The following is a 19,581-nucleotide window of genomic DNA, read 5'->3' as shown; positions in this document are numbered from 1 at the left end:
GCAAATGCGTGTTCTGAGGGCTGGGGCCTGCCTGGAGGATGGGCCAGGCCTCAGTCAGGTAGAGGAGATGGTGAGGCATCCAGGCAGGGGAGAGCCTGCGAGAGGTGATGGCTTGTCCTGAGAATCGCTGAGTCTTACAGTCTGGAGGGAGGGTGGAGGAGAAGGGAGGTGGCGGGCAGCCATTTCAAGGCCTGGAGCCAGAAGAACCATGACCCAAGTCACATTTTTTTTTTTTTAAAGATTTATTTATTTGACAGAGAGAGACAGCGAGAGAGGGAACACAAGCAGGGGGAGCAGGAGAGGGAGAAGCAGGCTATCCGCCGAGCAGAGAGCCCGATGCGGGGTTCGATCCCAGGACCCTGGGATCATGACCTGAGCCGAAGGCAGACGCTTAACGGCTGAGCCACCCAGGTGCCCCCCCCCAAGTCACATTTTAAGATGGTCCCTGACAGAGTGCCTAGAGAATGGGCTTCGGGGTGAGTGGAGGCCAGTACCTTTGACCAGATGAGAGGAGGCTGGCCCAGGGTGGGCCTGGAAGGACTGGGTGGTAGAGGGAGACAGAGGGTCTGGTGCACTGACCTCTGAGTGGGCAGGGCCTTGGCCGGAGCTTTGGTGCTGGGGGTCCCGGTAAGAGCAGACTCGGGGATGGGGGGGGGTCCTGAATTATGTCACTCTGGACCTTTGTGAGGAGCAGGCATGTTGTGGCCTGGTGGACCCCTGGCATTTGCGTCTCTCAAGCTGTCTTGCACCTGAGAGCAACGTGAAAACCCTTTTGTTTTTGCTTTGGGAACTGTGGCATCTTATGTGTGTCTCCTTGGGTACTTTGGAAGCCCTGCTGCTCATTTGTTCTCCATCACCGGCATCCTGTGCCCACACGTGGGCGTGCCATGTGCTCAGTGTTCAGGGGAGAGGGGGAGGAGGAGGCTTGTGTGTGGGTGGTCGGGAGGGTTGGTGATGGAGGAGCCAGAGTGCAGAGGATCTGTAGGGCCCTGCCGGGTTGGTGAGGGGTAGAACATGCCAGGCAGATGTGTGGATCCACCTGGGGTACACGGGGAGCTCCCTGCATCTGGAGGTTCATGGGGAAGATCTCCAGGGTGGGGCAGCTAGAGTTCAGATGCCAAGTAGGAGTAGACTGCCCTCCCTGAGGCCCGCTCCTGGCTCTTTGGAGCTTCCGTTGCAGTAGCTTTGGCTTGATGCCTGCTCTCTCCTGGGACGTCTCTGGCAGAAATGACCAGAACTTCACTCCTTTGCCTCCCAGAAGGGACTGGCTCCGAGGATTTGCAGGCCAGGACCCAGGAGCATGACAGTCTCCTCTGCCTTTTTCTTGCACTCCCGAATGTTCTGTCTGGGGCGCCTCCTGCATGTCTGCCTTTTCGGCTGACTCTGCTGACCCACCCACTTTCCCCTTTTTTGTGGATTCCGCTTTCTCATACTCTGCCCTTGCCCGGGACAGTGTGGCCTCTTTGGTTCTCAGGGACGCGGTAGAGGAGGCACAAGCTGAGCTGCTTGGGGCGGTGAGTAGGTGGCTTCACCCAGCACACGCACGCCGAGGCAGGTCCTCCTGGTGTGCCCCGGGTGGGAAGTGTTCCACTGGACCTGGGGCCTCCAGGGGGCACTCCCAGCCTGCAGCCTGTGCGTGGGAGACCCACAGACTCCGGCAAAGCCACTTCTCTCTGAGTTTCGGTTTCCTCCATTTCTCTACTCACCCTATAGGCATTTGAGGGTTGGTTCCAGATGCTGGGGTTCACTGATGAACTAGACAGGACCCATGCCTTCCTGAAGCCCAGAGGACAGGGAGCTCCTGTGGCTGCACCGTGACACAGGAATGCGGGGCTGTGAGGGAAAAACTGGACTGGGTTTGGGGAGGCTGGGAGGGCTGAGGTCTGAGGAGTTAGCTACATGGAGGGGGACGAGGACCTGCTAGAGCTCATCATGGCTTGAAAGGACAGAGTGGTGGGAGTGTGCAGGGGTGGGACTGTGGGTGTCATGGTGAGGGTCTTGATCCTAAAGCCTTGGGGAAGGTCACTGATGGGGTCTGAGTCAGGGCTGACCCCAGGAATGGCCCCAGAATGTGAGGCCATCTGGGAAGGAGTGGGCTTCAGTCACCTGGGCTGCCACTCTGTGCTGTGTGATCTCAGACAGTTGCCTCTCTGAGCTGTCTCTCCACCTGTAAAGCACACAGAAGATGCTCCTTCATGGGGCCCCTCCTGCCCAAGGCTTGCCTTCTGGCTACGCTATAGTGAGTTGCTCCCAGGCCCCTCTTGCTGCATGTTGCCTGCTGCCCCAGTGACCACAACAAGCCACAGATGACCAAGGCGAGGAGGTTCATGAGCCTCTCCTCAGGATGTCCGCACTCCAGCCACCGGATGATCTGCATGACGCTGGGTTCCTGGGGCCTCTGGGGAAAACTGGGTGGCTCCGCCAGTATTACCCAGGGCCAATTCTGCACCTGGACCTCAGCACTCACAGGCCTGCCCCAGCAGAGCTTATAGTGGCGGGCTGCTGAGCTCAGAAGGCTTTGTGGAGGCCATGGCCCCTCAGCTGATCCTGGAGACATGGGTAAGGTCTGCAGGGGTGCATCTACGAGCATGATTATGGCATGTGTATGTGGGGGTGTGAGGATGAGGGAGGGGGCTGGGAGGCCAGGAGGAGGCCAGACCTGGGATGCCAAGGCCGTGCACTGGGATCCTTCCCGAGGGCAGCGGGATCTGGACTGTATGCAGGAGGGAGGCTCTGGTCACTGGGGGAATCATGGGGCGGGTAGAGGCCTTGATGGTAGCTGCACTGCGTGTTCACGATAGACTCCCAGGAGCACGGAGATAGGAAGACATAGAATGTGTGAAGGTGGCTGTAGGGAGGGCAGGAGCCAAGTGGAGAGGTGGCATGGATGTGTGGAGGGGTGCAAAGAGAGTAGGGCCGGGGCACTCACTGGACCTCGCTTCTCCCAGGGCCTGGAGTTGGAGTCTTTCTAAGACACCAATGTGGGGTGGGGGCAAGTCTGAAGGCACTTGTCCTCTTGATGTGTCAAACCCGCAGGTCCACATGAGGTTGTCCAGAGTGAGGTGAGTGCAGAGCAGGAAGAGAAAGGGGCTGCCGTGGCTGAGGTGAGAAGGAACAGGCTGTGAATGACATGGGTGGGCCGTGCAGGGCAGGGCAGCCAGCGATGCTAAATGCAGGGCTGTGCCCTCTAAAGAACACCGATGGCTGCAGGGCACAGGCCTGCATAGTGAGCACACCTGTCCTCTCTCCTCGACAATGTCTGCTTATCCACTCCGGCGTGGAGCATCACCTCTGGGGACAGACTGGGACTAGAGGGGAAGGGGATGTGGTTGAGACCACACAGTGACTGTGGGGTACGTAGGCTGGGTGGGGCTGGGCCATCCAGCTGCGCTCCCCCGCCACTTCTCCTGGGCAGGGGGAATGACCACAAGCAGGATGACTCAGGGTGTGCCCAGAACTGGGTGCTGGCTGGCCATGAGGGAGCCCTGGTGGACAGAATGAAAGAAATGAGTGGCCTCCCAGGGTGGGGAGCTCCAGAGGGGCTGAGAGGCTGGTCCACCTGCCCCCTGCAGGCCCCCTCCCCACCGGCAGCCTGTGGAGTCAGTAGCGCTGGGACGTTGAGGGCCCAGATCCTCAGCCCCAACTGCAGGGAGCCCCCGTGCCCCCTTGCCCTTCTTGGTCCTGTCCTCTCTGTGCCCCCTTGCCCTTCCCAGCACCGTACTCATGGCCTCCCTCTTGAAACAGCGTCTTCCTTGCTCAGCTCTCTGCTCTGGTCCGGGGCCTGAGGTCACAGTCAGGGCTGGGCACACAGGGATGGATTTTCCCAAACTGGAGGCGAAATGCGGTGCGATCCGAGAGTGGGGAGCCGGGGGGGGGCGGGCAGGGAGTGCAGGGTCCTCTCCCTGGATGAGAACTCAGCTAGGGCAAAGACATTCACCTTGGGGTCTGCACTAATGTAGTGATTTATTGCTTCTTTAGCCACGTGGGTTACCAAGTTCAAAGGGAGGGAGATGAAACTGATGAAAATAGTGGCTCATCCAGGACCGTCTTCCTTCTTTGGCTTGTACCTTGCTTTCTTTGGAGCTCAGGCTCAAAGCCATGAGCTCTGCTTCATTCCCTGCTGGCCCCCTGGGCCAAGAGAGGCACGCTAGGTGTGTGTCTCTGAAGGCTGTGGGAGGGCCTCTTCCTCTGTCTCCCTGCCGGGCAGCTCTCCATCAAGGCCCGTGGTGTCCAACTGCCTTGACACCGGCACTTGCCACATCTCCTCCTCGTTGGGTTTTGGTTCGGACTGTGTCTCGGGCTGTGCCTCCTCCCGGGGCTCCAGCTTGGAGGCAGACTTTTTGTCAGGGGTCTCAGGGGTCCATGAGGGCTCAGGGCCCCGGGAGGTCTCCCCCTCCTTGTTGATGGCCTCAGAGGGCTGGCCCCGTGCCTTGGGCTGCACCCAGCAGTGGCTGAGGATCTCGTCGATGTGCAGCCGCCGGTTGACGTCCGGCTGTAGCATGCGGTAGATGAGGTCCTTGCACTCGCCCGTCAGGCGCTTGGAGCGGGGGAAGTTGACGCGGTGCTCCTTCTGGATGCGCAGCATCTTCTTGATGTCGGAGTCGTCATAGGGCATGGAGCCACAGACCATGATGTAGAGGATCACGCCCAGACTCCAGATGTCATACACCTTGGGCTGGTAGGGGATGCCCTGCAGCACCTCGGGGGCCGCGTACGCCGCTGACCCGCAGAAGGTCTTGCTCAGAGTCAGTCGGCCGCTGTCGTCCCGCAGGCAGCGCTTGGAGAAGCTGAAGTCGGACAGCTTGAGGTTGAAGTCCTTGTCGAGGAGGATGTTCTCGCACTTGAGATCTCGGTGGACGATGTCCAGGTCGTGGCAGTACTTGATGGCCGAGGAGAGCTGGTGGAATTTCTTGCGAGCGTCATCCTCGTGCAGGGCCCCCCGGGTTTTGATGAACTCGAGGAGGTCACCCTGGACCCCGAGCTCCATGATGATGTAGACCTTGCCTTCTGATGTCTCGAAGATCTCGTAGGTCTTGATAATGGAGCGGTGGTTTAGCATGGCCAGAATCTCAATTTCCCGGGGAAGGAATTTCTCCAAGAAGTCTGTGGGGGCTTTCTTGCGGTCGATGATCTTGACTGCCACGTTGAACTTCAGGCGCTCAGAGTAAGCAGATTTGACTTTTGCGTACGAGCCCTCTCCCAAATTTATCCCCATGATGTAGCCTTGCCGCTTGAGGACGGCAGCGTCATCCATGGTGCCAGGAGCCCCCAGTGCCTCTGAGGCTGCCCTTTACATCCCCGCGGGATATGGGCCAGCAGTGTCCTCATTTACACTGTGGACAGAGAGTCCTCTGGGCTGGCTGGGCCTGCTGTCCCTGCCTCCTAGAGGCCAAGACTCTGGGGTGGAACGTTCAGCATTGTCCCCCAGGTGACTTCAGTGGGTGAAGTCATAAAGGAGTGCCCTTGGGGAATGAGGCTCTGGCCTGAGCCACTTGGACTTGGAACCCTGGAAGGCCAGCCAGGGGGCTGGAGTGGACCAAAGGCCAGCGGAGAGTGGCCTTGTACTTGGCTGAGACCCGAGGTAGGAGGCGGCTGTGGGGAACACATCGGTCTGCTGGTGCTTCCAAACGAGGACCCAGGCCTCCTTGTGGGGTTGATTATCGCAACATGGGGCATCCCAGGAAATCCAGGGTGGATGGTCATATTAGTCTGAGTCCCGGCAGGAAACAAAAGACATACTCAAGTTAGGGTAGTCTGAGGAGAGTTTAATAAAGTCATCTTACAAAGGTGGGAGTGGAGTGTAGGGTACCCCAAGGGTAGTAACAGATCCCTGGAAGAAGGGAAGGTTGGTCACTGGAAACTGGGAAGACTGTAGAGGCAGTGACTCCACAGGGAGGGAGCTGGGGAAAAATAGCCGTGACCTCTTTTCCCTCCCTTCAGCCCTAGAGGTCCTTGGTGGTGTCAACACAGGCTGCCTGCAGGCTGTGTGGGAGGGCCAAAGGTAGAGGTGGATCAGGAGGGGCCGTGAGTCGTTGCCCCAGTGGTGACTGCTATTTTGGAAGCCAGGGCTTTGTCTTCTCCCTGCATGGTGTGGCTGGACTTTTCACCTTCCTGTCCTGCTCTTCCCATCCGAACCTTTGCTGGCCTGCTTCTCCGACAGTGGCTCTGCAGGGGGCACAACTGGCAGGGATATCTGCTTTTACCTCTGAGTTCCCTCTGTGGGGTCTGCCCAGCCTGTAACCCTGGCTCGGCTCCCCGCGCACACTGAAGTTTGGGCTTGGATCACTCCGAGTGCCGCAGCTGCTCCTGGGAATGCTCCATGAGGACAACGCCGGCAGCTGGGACAGTGTTGGACAGGGACCACTGTCTCTGCTGGCCGTGGGGCCCCTCTGCTGTGACAGGCCCTTTCTCTAGCACCTGCTACAGGCCACGCCCTGAGGGAGCAGGAGCGGGAGCAGGCAGGTCTGGCCTAGCCTTGGCTTTTATCTTGGCCATCTCCACTCAGAAGGAGTGGGTACCTCTCTCAGGGACCCCAAGTATCATAGGCTGGAATCCTGGGACATTCAGGAGGATTATGCCTTGAAGGGACTTGGGAGGACTGCTCCTGGGGAGCAAGTTGGCGGGGCTGGGGGTGGGCCAGGCTAAAATGGGCCCCCTGTTCTCTGCTCCCATCTTCACCCTCTTCCCCAGCTCTGACACCCTGTGCCAGGCCTTGTGTGTGTGTGGCTGGTGGTCTTTCCATTGGACAGCTTGCTCCTCTCCTAGTGAGACGCTGCATCTGCTGTGTTTGCCTCGTCACTCTGTTCCCTGACAGGTGTGAGGCCAGCACTGGGAGCATGGTGGAACTGAGGCTTTCCTCCCTGCAGATGTGGCCTGCTGTGGCAGCAACTGTGCCCAACATTCCTCCCCCCCCCCTCCCCACACTGTGTAGGCAGGGCTCTTCCTTCAGAGGCCAGCCTTGCTCCACAGTCTAAGATCTGGGTTTCCCTGTCAGCTCCTCTCGTATGACACTCCTGTAGGCTATTTCCTCACCTGAAACATTTTCAGGACTGTGTGCTGGTGAAGCCACACCTGCCTGTTCCTTACAGGGTGGCTCCTCCATTACCCCATCTTCCCACTTCCTCAAAGCTTGTATGCGTTCCTCTCGTTTTCCTCATTCCTTCTCCGCAGCGGTTCTGCCTTTAGAGGACCACTTTAGGGAGCACTCTTGGGCCGCCGACCGGATTTGGGCCTGCAGGTATGCGAGGTGTGCCGACCCCTCCTGCCCCAGGGTCTTCTTGCTTCACCGCGGACCACCTCGGCTCCCCGTCCCTACCCTCTTCCTTCGGGCTCCGCCCCCTGGGCTGCTCCCCGCCTCTCCGCTCCTCACCTCATCGGTCCCACTGCGCCCCGCCCCTTTCTGTATCCGTCGTCTTGGCCGGGTTACCCCTCCCCCACCGCCCCTGCCCTGCGCATCCTGCCCTGGGATCCCCGCCCTCAGTAGGCCCTACCGCCCAGGCTCCACCCCCCGAGTCCCACCTCTCCGCTTAACCAATGGCACACTTAACTCCTTATAGTCCCGCCCGCCCGTCGGGCCCACCTCCCAGGCCCCCGCCCCTCCCCGCCGTCCCAGCCTCAGGCCTCGCCCCTTTCGGGTGCAACCGCCCAGGCTCCGCCCCCCGCCCGGCCAAGGGTCCACACGCATTGGGAGCGTGCAGGCCCCGCCCCCCGCCTCGGCACTCATTGGCCGGCGCCGGAGGCGCGGGCGGGGGGCGGCACGGAGCCGAGCAGGACGGCCGCCATCTTGCGCGGAGCCGGAGTCGGAACCCGAGACTGAGGCGGAGAGTACCCGCCAGTCCGCGGCCCAGTTTAGCTGCGGCTTAGCCGGAGCCTTCTCCTGCCGCGCTTCCGCGCCCGGCCCCTAACCCTCAGCTCGGCCCGGTCCGGCCTCCCCGCGGGGTCACGCGGCCGCCCCGGGGACGATGAACGGAGGATAAATGGTGCCCAAGGCAGACAGCGGTGCCTTCTTGCTGCTCTTCCTGCTCGTGCTCACCGTCACCGAGCCGCTGCGGCCAGGTGCGCGGCGCAGTGGGCGCGGCGCGGTGGGGGCGGTGTGTGGGGGCGGGGGCGGGGCGGGGCAGGGCGGGCAGTGTGCGGGGCCGGGGTCGCCCGAGACGTCCCTCCACCGGGCGGGGCGGCTCCCCGGGAGGGCGTCGGCGAGGTCTGCCCCCGGGCCGCCGCGCCTCCCCCGCCCCCCGCTCGGGACCATGCCCCACACCCGGGACTGTGCCGAGAGTTTACCTGGGCTCAGAGCGTCTCGTACATCATGGAACTTTGTTCTCGAGGGATGTTACCTTTGGATCCGTGTCCGTGGAGCGCTGCGTGCTTTGAGATTGACGGAAGCGATGTGCGGGGCGCGACCTAACTTCTGGGGCCTGGGAGTTTTCTGGCCAAGGAGCTGCGCCCCTGGGGCGCGCCCACCTTGCCCAGCGGCTGGGGTCAGGCTGGAGGATCGAGAGAGAGCAGCTCGTGGAGGCACCAGGTTTCCCATGTTTTCCCTCAGCAGTGGTTTGGTGCCAGCGTCTCAGCTCTGGAAGCTCCTCGGCTGGAAAGCGGTAGCCGTGTCGCTTATTGTCACTCAGTGAGGTGTTGGCAGTTGAGAACTACTCAGCTCAGAGACCGGGCCCTCCGTGGTACTAGGAGTCCGCCAAGCATCGCACGCAGGAAGCAAGCTTCCTGGGGTAGAGACTGGTGCTGCGGCCGGGTCTCCGCCGTCGGGGCCTGGGTGTTGCCAGGCACTTAGGAGTGTTCCTTAAATGTGATAATTAAATGCTTTGGAGCTCCCCTCGGAACTTGTGTTTTTATAAGTAAGCTTGTGGTGGGGAATCAGAATCACGGCAGCTGGAAGGTCTGGGGTAATTTTTATTTTTGTTTCTTGTGTTCCCCCTCCTTCATTGTGGAAAAAACCCTGACCTTTTAGGTCAAAGAAAATGTTATTATATATTATGTATGTATAATATATAATGTTATACACGTACAGATTTATTGTCTTTATACTGCTGCAGTTGAAAGTATGACTCTTAATATTATTTTTTTATGGAGGAAGGGGCCCATGAAGGCAGAAGTGTCCAGGGCTGTTGTCTGTGAGCTCTGTTGGGTCTCTCTGTGTAAAGGCAGGCTGGGGGGCACAGTGGTGTGCCACTCTCCATAATGCTTCAGCCAAGGCTTTCACTGCAGACCAGACACCTCTCTGCCTTTACTTGGTGGCCAAGGCCCTGGGCCCATGCTCAACCTGGAGTCACTCCAGTGATGCTTCTCTGGGCTCCCTTTGTAGAGCTGGTTGCCTGCTGCTTCTGATGGTTCTCTGGGCAGCAGGGTGACTGTTTGTGGGGTGACCTTAGTAGGAATGGAAGCCAGGACAAAGCCTACCTTTGGAGGGAGTATTGAATGGGCTCTTGAACCATGGAGCTAATGGATTTACGGCTTCTTGTGATTAAATTCTTTAGAAAACTTGTCTGTGTCTGTAGAGAGGTGAGACATCATTCTGTTCTGGCTCTTGGGTCCCAGTTTTGCCTGTCAGTCCCTCAGGTGGACCTTGAGGGACCAGGCCACACATCATGCTTGTCTTCCTTGGGGTGCCTCTGGTTCCAGGTCCAGCATCTCCTGCCTGGATGGTAGAGGTGACTGATGTCCCCAGCTCCCTTTCCTTTGCTGTCCATGTATCCTGCCAGCTGGCCAGCAACGATTCAGAAAAAGTTTTCAAGTCCTCACTGCCTACCACTAGGGATGCTCAAATGAACTGAATAAACCCCTTTCTCTAGGAGTGCCCTTTAAGTATGGAAGCAGAAGCTGGATGTAAATCAGGTCATCAAGTATGGGGGCTTAGAGGCAGGCAGCAGTGGTGGCCAGCCAGTCATTTGTACCCGTGAGGCAGGGGAGGGCTTCACAGGAGACCTCACATTTAGGTCTGAGTTGGGGCAGGGAGGTGGCTCTGGTTGAGGGAGCAAAGTTACCTTTTGCATTCCATGACTTTCCAGATCAGAACTTTGCAGTGACTCCTGGTGGTATCTTGAGTTGCTCTGCCCCCGGAGGGCTCCAACTGGTTCCCTGATTTTGGCTGAGCAGCAAGGGCAGGTCTCACTTGGGGTCATATGTTCTCCTTGGGTGCTTGTATGTGCTCTGTGTCCTTCCAGGCAGGGGTCTGCTGGCTGGTGCTTGTGAAGGAGACCTTCCCTGGTCTTCACCTGCATTCTTTCTATGGGAGTCCCAGCTTAGACCTGTACTTGGGTGTGAGGAGGGCATCAGGCAGAACCTGCTTCCCAGGAGGGAGGGAGTCCGTGAGGACCAGGGCCAAGCCACCTTTGGCTCTCCTCTGGTGCAGCCAGGGTGTGAGACCTTTCACAGAGTGGGGGCGACAAGAGAGCTTTTGGCAAAATTTCTTTTAAATGCATGTTTGATCTTGGTTGATTGAGGATGTGTTACATGCCAGGTGCTGTTCTAATATGTACTAACATGTGCGTTGCTTAACTCTCAGGTGGTCCCTGTGAGATAGATGACTGCTATTAGCCCCATTTTACAGATAGGGAAACAACCACAGAGAACTCACGAAACTAAGTGACTGAGATGAGATTTCAGCCCCAGATGTCTGGCCTTTGTTCCCATCATGTGCCCTTGGCTGAGGCTCTGTCTGCCCCAGCTGTATATGTCCTGTCTTGGCCATCCTTAACCCCCAGCTGTGGAACTCCAGGGCACATCTCTTCCCATGATAGACCCAGTGGTTCTCTGGTGAGGGTCCCTTTTTCATCTAAACACTCTGATCTGAGGGATAGAACCAGCCATCCCCTCAAATCCCTTTTGTGGTTAGCCATAAGGACCAGTGGTGGTGGGTGTTACATCTCCCTCCTGGGGCTGTGGTGAGAAGGGTAGGTTGGAGACCTCTGCTGAGGGGCAACAAGCATGGAGGGGCTTCTGGGGAGCCAGTGACTGTGGTATCATTTCATTGTCCCTTTCTCCACGTGTGCAGGTAATGCAGTAGCAACTGCTGATTCTGAAAGTGTTTTTCTAGCTTCAGTTATGATAGAAAATCATGCCATGGTGTTAGCCACAGCTCAGTCTAGGGTGGCCCCCACCATACGTAGCTGAGAAAACATTTGCCTTCTCCAAGTGAGCTCTGTCCCAGCCCTGTAAAAAGGCTTGTGTTCAGTGAGGCTGCCTGATGAGGTGGTGGGACTGGAAGCTGTCTTCTTTGTACTGTTGGGAAAGCTGACTGGGAGAGGCAAATGACTTGCATAAGGTTACACAGCTGGTGAGCAGCATAGCTGGGATTCAAACCCAGGTGAGTTGGTTCTGAGTTAAGGGTTCTTTCCCCTTTGTCATTAGGGATCCATAGGGGCCTGCTGTCTCTGCCAAACTGGTAAATTTTCAGTGAACGAACTAGTGGCTGTGGCACCTTGCTTCTGGAGCAGCACTTGAGTTCATGAATAGGAAGAGTGTGGCTGTTTTAGAAGCAGACTCGTCTGAAGCTCATGGGAGTAGCTGGGAAGTTGAACCTGCATCTGGGCTTGCCAGCCGCTTTCTGAGTTCTGAGCTCTTTCCTTCACAGCCCACCTCCCTGTAACACTGTAGAACTTGCTCCACTGGCTGATTGCGCTTTCAGCTTAACAATTTCATTCTTTTTAGTTGGAAAGTAGGATTTTTTTTTTTTTTTTGGAAAGTAGGATTAATACACTCTCCAGCCTCACTAGCTAGCTAATGAATTGTCTTTTTTTTTTTAAACATACGAAGAAAACTTGGAAATAACTTCAAAATTACAGAAAAGTTGCAGGAATAAAATTCATGCAAAGAACAACCGCATATCCTCTACACAGACTTACCTCTTGTTAGCATTTTAGCTCATCTGCCTTATCCCCCATGTGCGCACGTGTGTATGTATGTATGCACACACATAATTTATCTTCTGAACCATTTGAGAGTAAGTGGGCCTTTCCCCCTGAACACTTTGGCCACTGCAGAGAGCAAGAGGAAGCTCCTGGTACTTGGCGCCTCCGGGAGAGGAATGGTAATGCCTCCCCACAGTCCTGTAACAAGCCCTCACCACAACCTGCTGTGTACTGGGCACTGTCGCCCATTCCCACCTGCTGTGTGCCGGGCACCGTCACCACGGGAAAGTATTGAGGGCACAGGAAGCACTGTGGTTAAAGCTCTGGTTGGCCCAGGTGGCAGCGAGTCAGGTTATTGTTTCAGTTGGCCGTTCTGGTCTTAGGAACGGAAAACGTGCTGCTGTTGCACACTTCGCCAGACAGGTCTGCACCTTCTTGCTGCTATGAGGCTGCACCTTTCCTGTTCCTCTGGCCCAGATTGCTTTTGCCTGCCACCTTCCTTCGTCCTGCTTCCCAGGCTAGCTCACCAGCACTTTCCTCACCCCTCCCTCCCCTGGGCAGTTTGGCAGCGCTGAGGCTTGCCCACCTCTTAGCCGTCATGGCAGGTGATCTAGTTCTCGGCCCTCCCTGCCTGTGTGCTCTCTTACCTCTGTTCCTCTACCTCCCTTGGTACTTGGCATAGGGAAACATTGGTAATTTCTTGACTCTTGAGTGGAATGTATCAGTGACAGCATGTAGGACCTAGTAGATAGCAAGGGACTGATTAAATGTCTTTTCTTTGGTACACTGCCAGATTGTTCCCTCCTCCCACGTGCTTTTGTGTTCGGGGTGCTGAGGAGTTGGTGAGTGGTCCCTTCCTCTTCCTGTCTGCAGAGCGGGTCAGTAATCCCGAGAACGCAATTTTGGGCCAACACTTTGCCAGAATGATGGATGGGCTCAAAGTATGGTTATTCTGTGATAGCTGTATTTTTGTTTCTGGTGTGATTTACCAATTGACTTGGGGTGTTTAGTGAAAGTCAATCACATCTTGTCCTGTTGCTCCAAGCTGGGCTGTGTGTTCCATCCGTGTGGACATGATTGTCTTGACAGGGCGAGTCCAAGGGAGGGTGAATGGCCTGTGGGCCATGGTTGGAGTGCCGTGAGCTACAGACCCAGAGTGTCCTGGGGCTTCTGGGCATCAACCTGGGAGGGAGGAAAGCCCAGGTCTGGTGTTGCTTCACACAAGCTGTTTGGAGAAGGAGTGGCTGTGGTTTAGAACACAGTGAGTCCAGTGTGGTGGGTTAAGAGCATGAGCATGGACCCTAGAGCTGCATGGCTGGGCGTCAGGGCCCACTGTGCTGCCCACTCTCTGACTGTGCTGAGCCTCAATTTCCTTGTCTGTAACACAGACATAATAGAACATACTTCAGAGAGATGCTGTGAGAATTAAAATCAGTGGGTATAGAGCTCTAACAAATCTGACAAAAAGACCATTCATGTTAGCTCCAAATGTAGGGACACCCCCCACCCCTGCCGAAAGTCTGGGTGTATGGGTGTGCATGCATAAGGGCCTGTTTCTTGGGAGAGAGCCCCCACCTGGGAGGCAGCAGAGCGAAGTGGCTTTGAGCACTGTCCGACACACAGTGAGCGCCATTCCCATGGTCGGAGAGGGGGTGTATGTGGCTTCCTAGAGCCCCCAAAACAGCCGCAGTGCTTTGGACAGGGCTAGGATTGTTCATACTGACACGTTTTACTCTTTGTCACGTTCATGTTGTGTCCCCTGGGCCTAGTTTGGCACAGAGTGGGCACCCAGAAATCAGTTATTGAACAAATGCACAAATGGCTATTTATATTTTGACATAAAGAGCAACAGCTTCCTTAGCCAGTGGGCCTCGCAGCTGCCCCTGGTGGGGGTGGCGAGGATGCAGGCCTTGTGGCCGCCTGCAAGAACGCCTTTGGAGGACCCGTGTGTTGGGGGCCGAGGCGGGGGGGCGGCTGCTGCAGAGCCAGCTGGCCTGGGCCTCACAGTGAGGGGAGCTTGCTCCTGTCGGGGTGAGCTGGGCTGCGAGGTGAGAGCGGGTGAAATCTTCCTCACGAGTGTGGATCCTCGTTGAAGTTCACCAGCCACCCAGCCTGGGGTGGGGGTAGGGGTTGGGCAGGAAGCCTTTGGGGGTGGGTGGGCAGGGCTTCCTCTCTGATGGACTTGTGGGGCACCGAGGTTTGGGAACCGGACTTCCCCCTGCACGAGGACATGGCTTGCCCCTCCCTGGGCCATTGCACAGCACAAGCCTTGCTCGAGAGCTGGTGGGTGCAAGAACTGCCATACTTGCCTTTTGGCTTTCTCCCCCTTCTCTGCTTGGTGTGGCCTTTGCTTCACCCAGCTTGGGCTGGTCATTGTCCCTAGTCTGTGCCCCTGCTCCCTCCAGTCTCTCTGTAGGCTGGCTTCCAGATCCTTGGAAGCCAGCCATCAGTTTGATCACCTTGCTGTCTTTCTGCCCTCAGCTGTTGACTACTCTGTGTTGGACAGGACAGGGCTGAAAGCAGAGCCCTGGTGGGTATGCTGGACGAACAGAGCCTTCAGGTGTCCACCTTGTTCTTCCCTGTCTTGGAAGCCTTGTTTCCTAGGGGACCTTCCATAGGAGTTTATGGCTGTGGAGAGGAATGCTTGGGGCTCCCTGGGGCACTGGACAAGGGGCAGGGGCCACTGCAGAGGGCATCCCAGAGGGTCAGCTGGGAGATGGGAGGTTCCAGGACCCCCCAGTGCTTAGACTGACATCAGGTCTCCTGATGCAGAGGCCTTTTGAGTGCTACTGGCTGCGTCCTAGGGTCTCTGGGTTAGTTAATTTATCCCTGGCTTTGTGGTCTTACAAGGCAGAGTGAGAGGACTGGAAGTACCTGAAAGGGATGAGGTTCATTTAGGGCCAAGGCAGGCTTGTGCTGCCACCCTCAGTGGTTTGTTGGCCACATCTTCAGATTCTCCCTCCAACCCATCAGTGCGGGTGGGATGCACATGCAGAATGACGTAAAGAGCCACAGTGAAAGCCCAGGACAGTTTGGAAAAATGATGTTGATTTTTTTTAATCTTTACAAAAATTTCATACATGGAATATTTTACATAAATGGAGTTTACTTTTTATATAATGTATTGAGTTGTTCAGTTGACCGTGCTCTGGAGATCTTTGTAGGCTAGCACACATAGCTGTACTTCCTTTTTTTTTTTTTTTAAAACAAGATTCTGTGAGAACTTTCCTCAGTCTTACTTTGTTTTCTCTTTGGGGTCTGGTTCTGGGAGAGGCCTCTTACCTAAACTTTGCATCAACCAGAAGCTGCAGTTTAGTGAGATTTGTACAGTTAGAGATGGCATGGCCAATAGGCTGGGGGACCTAACTCCTAAAATACATAGGCAGTACTTCCAACTGGCTGTTCCCAGACCTTCACGTATTTATCTCAGTCTAAAGCTAGATCTGCAGCAACTCCAGGTTGGGCTCCTGGTTTTCACATGTATTTATGCTATAACTCAAAGTTGGGTGCTTATTTATCTAAATGGCATAATTTCACCAAGGATAATTTAGAATTAGAGTGGCCATTTAGGGGAACATTGACATGAGCAGAATTAATTCAGTTGAGAGGTCCCATATGGGCAAAAATGAAACCAAATCCCAAAGACCCAATGGTCAGCATTTTTTTATTGGTATGAGGTAGCTTAATTCCAAAAAGAATTAAGATCTCAAAATATCTTCCTTTGAAGGGAGGCAGAGGGATACATCGTTCTTTAAAAAAACAACAAAAAACCTTTCTACTTTGGGAACATGCATACATACAGAAAGGTTGCAAGAGTAGTATTAATGAACTCCACCTTTATATAGTTCAGCCAGATTCACCGGTTAACATTTGACTCACCACACATTTGTGCGCATACACACATGTGTGTGCAGGCATGTGTGTACATGTGGGGGGAACTGTACTGGTGGGGGGAACTACTTGAAACTAAGTTGCTGGCATCATGACCCTTCATTTCTAAGTCCCTCAGTGTATATTTCCTAAGAACAAGGCTATTCTCTTATCAGTACAGTATAGTTATCAAATTTAGGAAGTTTAACATCGATGCAGTACTGTTAGGCATGTTCCCATTTTGCCGGTTGTCCCATTACAACATATTTTCCCAAGCCAGGATCCAACCTGGAGTCAATGGATTGCATTTAATTTTGGTGTCTGTTTAATCTTTTAAAATCTGGAACAGCTTCCTGTCTGTCCTTCGTGTTACCAACTTGTGAAAAAGTACAGGAAGCCATTTTATAGACTATTCCTCATTTTGGGTTTATCAGATTCCTTATGATCAGATTCACTTGATGCCTTTTTGGCGGGTGCGATCCCCCAGATCATTGAGTCCTCCTCAGTGCATGCATCTGGAAGCACAGCCCATCAGTTTGTCCCAGGAATAGCGATATTAACCTTCATCACGTGGTAGGGTGGCATTGGCTACATTTCTCTGGGGAAAGGTGCCTTTCCCCCTTTGTGACTGGCAGGTACTTGGTAGGGAGATATCCTTGCCCATTGATTTTCAGCACCTGTTAATGATTCTTGCCTGAATCCATCCCCACTGTGATGATTGCTAAATGGTGATTTTTCTCTTAATTTTTCTTTTAGTAATAGTCTATAAAAGAGAGCTTCTCTTCCTTTTCATTTTTTACTGTCAGTATGGATTCATGGATTCTTCTTTCTATTCAATTATTATAGTCTGTTACTGTCATGATTCATTTTGATGCTTACATTGTAATTGATATACTACAAAGGGAAACCCCTTTAGGCTGGCTTCTGCATCCTTCTGACATGTTCTCATCCATTTTGAACATTCCTTATTACCAGGCTCATCTTGTATCTTTCCTGCCCCAGGCATTTTTCCATGGAACACTGGTTCATTTTAGTGGGAGATGGTATTTAGAAGCCAAGATTTTGGTGCTAGGTGTGTTCATTGCTGCTGGGATAGTGCTGCTACCAGTCCTTTCAATTCAGCTGGGGTGTGTGTGTGTGTGTATGTCTGTCTGTCTCTGTGCATGTGTGTGTATGGATGGGTCTGTGTGTTCGTCCTTTTTTGTGTAAGTTCATACTATTTTTGTTCCAACCCAGCAGTATGGGATCTTGCCTGCTTTCCCTGTTTCATATTTGTATCTCCCTTTTTCTGCGATGAAAACTTTGGCTTCCAACATCAGTAGATTTACTTATTTGCTTAGTCCTACTGTGTGCACAGAATAGTTTCAGAAGTACTACACCCATTACCATGATCAACAGCAAACCAACGAGGTACAATTTTGTATTTTTTTTTCTTTTTGCAGCTCTTTTTGTCTTTAGACTGATTGTATACGTAGAGTGTACTCGGTCCAAAAGCTACTTGGATTAATTTTTTTCTCTCTTCCTTGTGTTATACACTTAGGAACAAAACCTTGTTGATTTGGGGGCACCTGGCAGGCTCAGTTGGTAGAGTGCGACTCTTGATCTCAGGGTCTTGAGTTCAAGCCCCATGTTGGGCATGGAACCTAGTTGAAATAAAAAAACAAAACAAAATAAAAAAACCCCAACTGTTGATTTGAAACCACCTTTACTAAATAAAGACTATTGAGAGAAGTAATTATTAGAATCTTATTATAACAAGCTTCTACTTCGTCACACTAATCGGTAAGGAAACATCTCCTTTTTGAATAGGTTGTATTTTCCTGGGTAAATTAAAAATCATTTTTATGACTAGATATTTATAGTTTTAACAAATCAGCTCATTAGTGTAAATTGCTATTCGCTTAAGATATTTTTTCCACTTTTGTTTCTCTGGTTTGAAGAGAATTATATATGTTGAATAAATGACCACTCAGCATCAGTAAAGAGAAAGGCCAAGTAAAATTTATAACAATTACATTCCTTAGATTTTAATACTAATAAGTGCTATTAATTAGTTTTTTAATTTTGTTAACCTTAAAGTCTTCTGATGGAGTGTATTAGAAATTACTTTATAATACTAACTACAGTGTGGGGTCCTGACTGGATCCTGGAACAGGAAAAGGACATAAGTGGAACAACCAGTGGAATTCCAGTAGTCTGGGATTCAGTGCATAGAAAGGTACCAATGTTAGTTTCCTAATTATTGCCAAATGTGCCCTGGTAGTGTGTAGTGTAAGATACTAACAACCAGGGAAACTGGCTGAGGGCACATGGCAACTTTTCTGTAAACCTAAAATTATCCCATAGTCGAAGGTTCATTTGAAAAGTTATTTTGTAATAATTGAATATTTAAAAATGAGTTATTTTTCATTTCTAAGCGTTCCAAGACCTTGTTATCCTAGTTTTGTCATTGACAATTTTGTCAGTGCAATTTTGGCAAGTCACTCTTTCTAATTTCCGCTCCTGCTTTGGGAAAATAAGTGGAGGGTTTAGATGACGGGTCATTTGAGCTCAAGTTTGTTTAATAAGCTCCCAGTTCCACCATCCACCCCATGGTGTGTGCCATGTTCTGATAGTCTCTGGGGTGTGTGGTGATGTGGGAGAGCTGTTTGAAGGTGGGGTTGAGCTTGGGCATAGTTGTGTACATGCTTTATCTGACAGTCCTGTTTGGGAGGGAGACAGAGAGGCAGGTGGTAGGTCCGTTTTAGGGACTGGGATGCCGAGGCCCAGAGAGGATAATTACCTTGCCTGGTGGCATCACTTGGCTTTTAAGTAGAAGAAGCAGAAACTGGATACCGAAGATTGCTATCTTGAGCCGGGTGCTCTGCCTCTTGCACCATGATTGCAAGATAAGATGAAAGAGCTGCATGGCTGTGGGGGACTGAGTGGAGATAGTTGCACCACCATCTGGCACCCACCTGCAAAGGAAGAGGCACCTTCTCAGTGCTCATGGCTTCCAGCTCCACCAGTATCTTGTGTGGACACTGATGCTGTCACAGCTCTTTGGACCTGGCTGACCCATTCCGGGAGTTAGTGTTTTAGCAGCCTCCTCTGCTGACCTCAGCACCTTCTGGTTGCAATCAAGAAAACATGGACATTTTAAGAAGCTTGGAAGTCTTGTTAATAATCTTATCTGTCACCTCCTTGTGGATTTTGAACCATGTAGCTATATTATCTCTTAAGAAGCATTAATAAAAGTTAATGATCAGAACAAGGTATTTAAAAGATTTCATATAACTAAATGTAAAAATGGTAATACTTTTAAAAACCAGAAAGTAATCCCCAAAATGATTAGGACACACAATAAAACAATGTTACAAAATTCTGTGTGGTCGCGGTTGTGCGTTTCTCCTTTATAATTGCAGTGTGAGGTGTGATGCTCTTTTTATAGAAAGCAGGTACTCATATCAACCTTATTTTACAGATGAAGAAACAGCTTGGAAGAATAAGTGACTTGCCCAAAGTCACACAACTTGTAAGTGGTGGAGCCAGTATGTGAAACCTGGGCAAGCTAGAACTCACGCTCTGATATTGCACAGCTTCCGTAGGTACTTTTGGCCCTCTGCTCCCTCTCATATTTTTGCTCCTGACTTTTCAACTTGAACTTCTTTGCCCACACACTTTTCTTGTCTTCTTCCCATAGCCTTGGCCACTGGTGTCATGGCGCTAACCCCCTGTCTCACCTGCCCACGGCTGTGTCCTCACAAATGTCCTTCAGGCAGCCTCACACTTGGCTGGCGGATGCCAAAAGCATCCCCTGCTGGCCTGGTTCTGTACTTTTGGCCTTGGTTCTTGGCTGCTGTTAGTGTTGTCG

At 53.0% G+C, this 19,581-nt stretch overlaps 2 protein-coding genes and 1 long non-coding RNA gene across 6 annotated transcripts in view; 1 reads left to right on the top strand and 2 right to left on the bottom strand.

Annotated features, from left to right (window-relative positions):
• Nucleotides 1-3,330: 3,330 nt before the first annotated feature.
• Nucleotides 3,331-5,420, bottom strand: TSSK1B (testis specific serine kinase 1B). The gene has a single exon (XM_027575521.1). The coding sequence runs from the start codon at nucleotides 5,252-5,254 to the stop codon at nucleotides 4,148-4,150; it is 1,107 nt and encodes a 368-aa protein (XP_027431322.1). The 5' UTR covers nucleotides 5,255-5,420; the 3' UTR covers nucleotides 3,331-4,147.
• A 289-nt stretch (nucleotides 5,421-5,709) lies between these two features.
• On the bottom strand, nucleotides 5,710-7,531 carry LOC113912450. 2 transcript variants are annotated; one of them, XR_003516831.1, is made up of 3 exons: nucleotides 7,370-7,531; nucleotides 7,033-7,261; nucleotides 5,710-6,180 (listed from the first exon to the last, which is right to left on the bottom strand). It is a non-coding gene; the product is annotated as an uncharacterized LOC113912450 (long non-coding RNA). The 2 variants fall into 2 exon arrangements; XR_003516830.1 differs by having other exon boundaries at nucleotides 7,033-7,231.
• Nucleotides 7,532-7,742: 211 nt separating this feature from the next.
• Nucleotides 7,743-19,581, top strand: part of DGCR2 (DiGeorge syndrome critical region gene 2) — an 82,574-nt gene continuing 70,735 nt past the window's right edge. For 2 of the 3 annotated variants that reach the window (XM_027575520.2, XM_027575518.2), the window contains exon 1: nucleotides 7,744-8,055. In XM_027575520.2, the coding sequence (XP_027431321.1) occupies nucleotides 7,977-8,055 (79 nt within the window). In that variant the 5' untranslated portion in view covers nucleotides 7,744-7,976. Of the gene's footprint in view, nucleotides 8,056-19,581 lie in introns of all 3 variants that reach the window. The other variant, XM_027575519.2, reaches the window with a different exon arrangement.

Source organism: Zalophus californianus, chromosome 14 (assembly GCF_009762305.2).
Source record: "Zalophus californianus isolate mZalCal1 chromosome 14, mZalCal1.pri.v2, whole genome shotgun sequence".
NCBI classification, from domain to species: Eukaryota; Metazoa; Chordata; class Mammalia; order Carnivora; family Otariidae; genus Zalophus; species Zalophus californianus.
Note: the sequence above shows the minus strand (reverse complement) of the source record. Positions and strands in the feature narration are given on the sequence as shown.

Excerpts from the sequence above, each read along its gene's own strand:
- TSSK1B (XM_027575521.1), bottom strand. The coding sequence starts at position 5,254 with ATGGATGACGCTGCCGTCCTCAAGCGGCAAGGCTACATCATGGGGATA.